General features: G+C 40.4%; 1 protein-coding gene across 1 annotated transcript; it reads right to left on the bottom strand.

Moving 5' to 3' along the window:
- Nucleotides 1–240: 240 nt before the first annotated feature.
- Nucleotides 241–5,978, bottom strand: DRD1 (dopamine receptor D1). Its single transcript, XM_073355770.1, has 4 exons — nt 5,839–5,978; nt 4,209–5,116; nt 3,915–4,053; nt 241–3,613 (listed from the first exon to the last, which is right to left on the bottom strand). The coding sequence occupies exon 4, from the start codon at nt 3,406–3,408 to the stop codon at nt 2,053–2,055; it is 1,356 nt and encodes a 451-aa protein (XP_073211871.1). The 5' UTR covers nt 3,409–3,613; nt 3,915–4,053; nt 4,209–5,116; nt 5,839–5,978; the 3' UTR covers nt 241–2,052.
- Between the last annotated feature and the right edge of the window lie 1,622 nt (nt 5,979–7,600).

Genomic DNA, 7,600 nt, shown 5'->3' with positions numbered 1-7,600 from the left:
ATCAGACATCTGAGCCCTTTTAAATTCCAGTCCAGAATGAATGGCAGTAGCCAATTGAAATAGAAACATGAAGCCATCTCAATACAAAGGGCTTTCTTCTGCTCCTATGGAAAATTCCTATTAACCTCATTGGTACGGTTCCACATTAGGGCAAGTAGGAAAACGTTAATATGTCCTTGTCTTTAATGTAATCAATATGAGAAACAAAAAACAGAATATATTTAATAAATGCAATGTAGATTGTTTTATTTGACCTTCTGTTCACAAAATAATTTTATTATATGTATGAAAGCAGCATACAGGCAATAAAATTATGAAAACATTCACAATACATAAATAACACAGACCTGATGCAGGATGTATATATTTCATTAGACTTCTAATTTTTCTCTCAGTTTTCTTTTCCTGATAACACTTTTTGATAAAGGTTGTGAAGAGTTTCTCTGAAGGATATTTTGCTAACATTCCAAAAACAAATGGCTCTCTCGGAATGTGTCCGTATGGTAATGTCTGCCAATGACTGTTGCTAATGTTTACTGACTACTTTTGACATTACAAAGGAAAAACGGCAGGAATTTTGATTTCAAAGTACAATGAAAAAGTAGCAGTTGTCAAAATAAACATTGGCAAATTTTATGGAGCTCACAAGACATCGGGAAATGGGGATTGAAGCTCCATACACATTTAGAAATGTCTTCATCCAAAATGGAAATGAGGCACTATTCATTATTCAATGTACTATTAACATATTTAAGACTAAAATTAATGTCATTCTAGTTTTCAAGGTAAAGCACTAAAGTACCTCACTTGTTAAGTTATTCTGGCTGTGATGCATTAGCAGACAGACAGCATGATTTTTGACTACTGGTGTTTCTGTAATAATACAGATGGTAACGAGATTTGTCATATTTACTACTATTATAATCAGTTGTGTTTATTCAGAAAAGATATCCAAGACTTGAAATAAGAAAAGTCTGAGAAAGCTGTTTATCTTACATAAATACAAAACATTATATACTAATGATTGTTATATAAGAAGCTTCTCTTCTCAAATTGGATTCTTCTTAAGGTGGTATTCATATTTAAGGTATTTACAGATCCACAAACTGACATTCTAGCAAAGTCTTTGTAACATGAAACTTTTTAAAATAAATAGCAGCAATTCCTTTTATTTCTATAGGGGAAGAGCTTTCTCAACTTGTCAATCAGTCAACTCTGGTCCTATTTTTTTAAGCCATCCCACAAAAAATAAATAAATTCTACACAGCTTCAGCTTTATGAACTCCCCCATCTTTTGCTGTGCTTTTTATGGTTGCTTCTTCTTTATGTACTTCGTTGGCTACCCAGACTATCAGAGTGGGTTTTTTGTTTTATGTTTAATGGTCATTATTAAAGTGCTGACTTGTTGACTGGTCAAAATTCAGTTGTGAGACCCTTGAAATATCCTATTATTTAGACATTTTAAATAAGTTAAATAAAGCTAGATCTGTTATAACATATGAAAAATATCCATTTAAAACAATAAATAAATAAAACCAGTATCAACATATTATCTCCCAAATCTTTAAAAATACCCATTCTCATTTGTAAGGCTCAGCTGTTTTTCAGAAATAATTTAAGAAGGCATCTACCTACCTTTTTAATCCCTCAAACTTTACTTAGAACCTGGTAGCACCAGTAGTACTAGACATGGCAAATTAAATCCTCTCATTTTCTTCAAAGGTTAATTGTTAAGTTGTTAATGGGTTTTTTCTTGGCCCAATTTAAGACAGAAACCAGTTTCTATAAATACTTATAGAGCAGAAGAAATATTTTCTTTGACACTGCATTGTACCTAAATTTGTGTCTCTGTTTTATTCAGTATGAACAACACAGAAATACCTTTAGGTTTTCAATATCTTTTTTGTTTAAAATTTTATGTTTGATTTGAACACCCAGTAATCAAATCTGAACTTTGCATGACAGTATAATTCTCACTAGAGCTTGGTTTCTTACCAAAAAATCTTGTATATCTTTTTTGACTGTTAGATTTTGCTGGGCTAACTTCAGTGTTCATGTTTTATGTTGCCCATTCTGAGTGATGGGGTTGATCTTTTCCAAAGACACATCAGCTTCAAAATCCAAGATACCAGACAGTGCTGGAGACATTTTCTCCAAGGTCTTAGATAGTTCACCCTCTTCTTCCTTTTTCAGAAGTTCTTCTTCTGGGCAAATAATAGCATGTGGGATCAGATACACCAGGTTACACTCTTTTGGGCTAGACCCTCTGGGCTCATGATGGCTTGAAAAAACAACTGCCCCATTGTTGTTGATACTAACAGTCTCTATAGCATTGTTGGAAGTAGGGCAGAGTCTGTAGCATCCTAGCAGAGTTGAAAATGCCTTGCGGAAATCAGCATTGAAGGCATAAATGATGGGGTTCAGTGAGGAATTAGCCCATCCAAACCAAACAAAAACATCAAAGGTGGTGGAACTAATGCAAAAGGGTTCTGCTCCCTTGGATGGTGGGCTGGGCTCACAAAAGGGCACCATGCAGTTCAATATGAAAAAGGGTAACCAGCAGCATACAAACACCCCCATGATCACTGACAAAGTCTTTAAGACTTTTGTTTCTCTCTTGAAGGACATTTTGAAGGAGCTTTCTGGTTGTTGGCAATCTATACTGTTTCCATTCCCTGTGGTGTTTTGGCAGTTCTTAGCATGCACTGCTGCTCTTTCCAAAGCTGAGATGCGTCTTATCTGTTTTTGAGCAATCCTGTATATCCTTGTATAGGTGACAATCATGATGGCCACTGGGATGTAAAAGCTAATTAGAGAAGAGGAGATGGCATACATCCTGTTTAGACTGGAATCACAGTTGTCCATAGTTATGCCTTGGAAACTGGCATTTAGCTCTAAAGAGCTTGTGGTTGTAGCCTTGTGCCAGTTCAGCTGCACAGGAATGAAGGAAATCAATACAGACAAGGTCCATGCCACGCTGATCATGATGAAAGCTGCCTTGGGGGTCATTTTCCTCTCGTACCTGAATGGACTAGAGATGGCCCAGTATCTGTCTACACTAATGACACAAAGGTTTAAGATTGAGGCTGTGGAGCACATAATATCAAATGCCACCCAGATGTTACAGAATGAACCAAAAGGCCAGAAACCAGCTATCTCAGCAACAGCTTTCCAAGGCATGACCAAGACTGCCACTAAAAGATCTGACACTGCCAAGGAGATTACAAAGAAGTTGGTCACCTTGGACCTCAGATGGCGAAATCTAATGACAGCTGCACACACCAATGTGTTCCCCAGAAGCGTGGAAAGTATCAGCAAAGAAAGGAAGCAACCTGTAAGGATCCGAAAGGAGGAGTCCCTTTCAACGAGCAACCCTTCCCCGTCCATTGTGGTGTCGTTCCAAGTCATAGCTTTTTCTGAGGGAAAATCATATCATGAAAATCATGATGACATCAACTCCTTTGCTTGCAGAGACTACAGATACATCAGGCGTCCATTAATTACTCATTGCCAGGCAGACCGAAGGTTTGTGTTATAGTCTCTTCACCCTTGCGTGGACCGCATACTCCTTAGGAATCACATCAAGAGGCATCAAAAGCAGTGTGGCAAGTAGCTGAAATTTACAAACACAGTCAACTCTGCACCGATTTTTTTTTTTAGTAATCCCTTTCAAATTACATTGTACTGCTCAAGCACAAAATATCCCAATTAAAACAGGCCATCTGCATATGTCCTGTTTGAGTCCCCTACAAAAATACCCAACAGACAAGAGTGCAATCACTTTTCAAGCTCGCATATATTCCCACTTAAATAGGCTATTGATCCAGTGTTTCCAGTGTCCATTTGACTAGCCCTTCAGATCTACTGAAGCGTATTACATTAGGTGCTTTTGTTTCTAATTTAATTTCACAAACCTCTAACTGATGAGACGTTTTTTTTCTCCCCTTTTCACCCTCAGTGCATTCCAGCTACAAAATACATTGATTCTCTGTTTATGGGAAGCTTCAGGGAGCAACTCCTCATTTTGTTCCACATTGTTTAGGTCTCACAGTCCTAGAAGCAAAGAAAATAAATTTACAGTGTGTGTGTGTGTGTGTGTGTGTGTGTGTGTGTGTGTGTGTGTGTGTGTGTGTGTGTGTGTAAAGGCTTTCAGTAGAGAATGGCTTACTTTATTTATTTTTAATTAAATGAGAAAATCTGAATCCTACCTTTCACCTTTGATTTTCTGTTTGTCCTGGGATGAAAGTTTGTCTCTCCTTCTTATTTAGTATTTGAATTGCATAGCAAATCACATATACAAAACCAACAGAGAGGCACTGCATTGCATCAGGTGGGGAAAAAATAAAAGCCAATGGTTTAATCGGCAGGAATTAATTTTCAGATAAACAATAGGTCTGGTTTTCAAGCTCCTTCATAAAGATCTCTTGTTTAAAACTAGAGTCCTATAAGTGCATGACAGGCTGCTTCCATTCCACCCAGTCTTTGTGCTCAGCCTCCAAACTTTGTTAACCAGCTCAGTCCTGGCTAAACGGTCATCACCCAAGTCACACTTTGTACATCCCATTGAAGTGGCACATCAGTACAAATCATCCCAAACAAAGGCACGGTATTTCCAACACTCTAGCAAGATCTGAGTGATGTTTCTGTCTTTCAGTCTTCACTGGAAGAAGAAATAAGGGGAAGAGGAGGAAGAAATGGGAAAGACCTGAGCGGAGCTCCCTTCAGCCACTGATGTAGCTTTCAGGCCGGTGGCTACCATACGTTGTGGGAGTGTGTTACTATTCCTGTGGGAAAGAGTTTACTCTGACACTTTGCTGACAAGCTAGTTCTTCATAATCATCAAGGAATAATCCTCTTTCCAACTGCTGCTCCTCACAGTTGCATTCCAGGGATCAGGTCCAACAGCAACATGCCTTTCCCTTTACACAAAGCCCAGGTGCAGCAGGCTCTTCAGGATCTCCTGCACCCTGCCCTGGGATTTACATCTCCAGTCCCAGGGACTTTCCCTCCGTCTTGCTGAGTGGGGGACCCTGATAGCAAAGACTTCCTTCTGCCTGGGGTATCGGGTGGCAACATTGCCTCTCCAGGAAGTGTCTGTTTTACTTGGGTCTCCTTCCTAAAGCATTAAGAAAGGGAAAAGACAGACATGGGACTATGCAATGGCCAAACGCCGCAGCAGCCCCCCAGTCACTCCCTCTGGCATCCAAGGAGTGATTCCATAAAGAAGCATTTCCAGAGCATCCCACAGGACTTCCTCCTGTCTCATTGTCCCCAATCATTATGTAGCTTAGTAGGCTGTATACTGCACACTCAAGCCACACACACAGAGGGAGACACAAAAAGGGTAATAAATGCCAACACCCTGGCGTTTGATTGAGCAAAGGGTATTAATTTCAGCTGTCCTAAATGACATTCATCTCAGTGGCACACGGGGTGACACAGAGTATTTCACCATTTAAAACTAGATAAGGTTAATTAATTGACATGAAAAGTAAGCAGATGCAATTAACTTGTCCTCTTTGAAATATTCTAAAAAATGTAAATGACAACACCCATGTGCACACACATACATTCACTGTGCAAGTAAAGATTATACACAAACACTAATGCTCAGCAACCCATAATCAGACACAAAACACACACACACACCAAACACTGAAGAGTTTCAAAAAAACTAGAAAACTCCCAAACAAATTAAACAGCCACAAAAATGCACAGACACACTAAACACAAACAAATCACACACACATTTACACAGACTAACAAAAGACACAACATACACACCTGGACTTGACACAAAGACCTAGTCAAACTCTTTCCCCTGTGGCATGTACTCACCAACATAGGGGAGAAGTCATTTATCCCACAGGCTGGCTGTTATGGCTTGCAGATGAGGCAGGGATCCCAGCCGAAAGGACACTCGCCTCATCTTTCCCTGCTGGTTTATTTCTCGTTTCTTTCCCACCTCGCGGTTTTCACTCCACATCCACACACTCTTTGACGTTCATTGTTCACCACATTCCAGGGGTGCAGCAAGTCAGTGGGAGCCTGGCTCCCCCTGCTGGATGAACCCAGGTTTCTTTTCCACACATTATTTGACAGCACCTTGTGTGTGGGCGAAATGATGGGTGGAATAGAAAAGGAGAACAAGGGAGGATGGTGATTTCTCCCTTGGCTCCCAGATCCTTATAGCATAGGAGGGATTTATGTAAGAGGAGCCTTAGGCAGCCAAGCAAAGTAGGAAAGATTAAGACCACCATGCAGGGCACCTTCCCTAAAGGAAAGTGAATTCCTTTTGCTAGCTCTACGCAGCTGAAGACTGGGTTACAGAACAGACAGAAAATGGCACACATCTTCCACAGTAAATTGGAGGCTCAGACCAGTCTTTTGAACTTTCTGGCCAAAGTTCCCCCTTCCCCTCAAAAAACACCATCAAAATACAAGGGAGGAAGTTTCACCATTTCACCCCAGAAACAACAGGCGCAAACACATACTTAGGAGGAAAGTGAATCATGGAATCAACATGGAGTTTTAGGTTAACACACACACACACACACACACTCTCTCTCTTTACCATTTTAAATCAATCTTAATCAAATCATAGAATTAAATCTTTCCACTCCCCTCTTGACAGCTCTGCTATTGACTTGCAAATTGTGCCCTGCCCTGTGGGTTACTGATGCACTGAATGCTGCCCACAGAGACTGCTTGCTAGCCAAGCTGGCATCTGGAGAGAAGGGGAGCAGCAAAAATACTGCTTCCCAAGCTACCACAAAATGCTGCGTCTGACTCTTCTTAAGAGGTTCAGCCTTTTTGCCTGCTATTGCTGAAAATGAGAAACTACAGCAAGGTGCTGTGTCTCACACCAGTGCCTCTACCTGGCCAAGGTGGCACACCAGGCAGTCCTCCACCCATGGTTGTGCTAGACACGGTTCATACCTACAGGAAGGCAGTCCTTGCTCTGAAAAGTTTAAAATCTGGCTAGACAAGTCAGACAAAGGGTGGGAGAACATTAGCATTAATTCTCCCCATTTTACAGATCCCATCGACAGAAAGATGAAGCGACTTGCCAAGGTCACTCAGGAAAATTCTGGCAGAGTACAAATTAACCTCGGATCTCCTGACTTGCAGTCCAGTGTTTTACGCATAAGGAACATCTTTCCTCAAGCTGCAGAGTTTTTCCAAAAACTTGAGTTTTGGTCATTTGGCTTTATGTCTGTTTTAAAAATCCAAAGGACTCCATTTTCTGTAGTGCGAAAATCTGCTGTTTTCCAACCACAATTTTGTCTTTGCAAAAGTTTCCAGGTGAACCCTTGGAGCCACAAACTCAACTCAGTATTATGAGGCAGAGTTCTGGCTAGGAGCAAAAGAGAGTTAGGGCTAGAAATGCCCTTTTTCCCATGATGCATTTGAGCTCAGCTCTGGTCTATGCAATGAAAGAAGGTAAAAATGCTGCTTTGCATGTAAATCTCCATTGAACAAAAACCTTACTCCTCTGAAGTCAGTAAATGAAGATATAAGACATCATAGACAATTCGGGGAGGGAGTTAGTCTCAAAAAAGAACAAATCACTGAGCTGCCAAGCACTATCAAAGACAAT

Source organism: Lepidochelys kempii, chromosome 8 (genome assembly GCF_965140285.1).
Source record: "Lepidochelys kempii isolate rLepKem1 chromosome 8, rLepKem1.hap1, whole genome shotgun sequence".
NCBI lineage: Eukaryota > Metazoa > Chordata > Testudines > Cheloniidae > Lepidochelys > Lepidochelys kempii.
The sequence above is the reverse complement of the archived record's forward strand: the minus strand, read 5'-3'. Positions and strand labels throughout refer to the sequence as shown.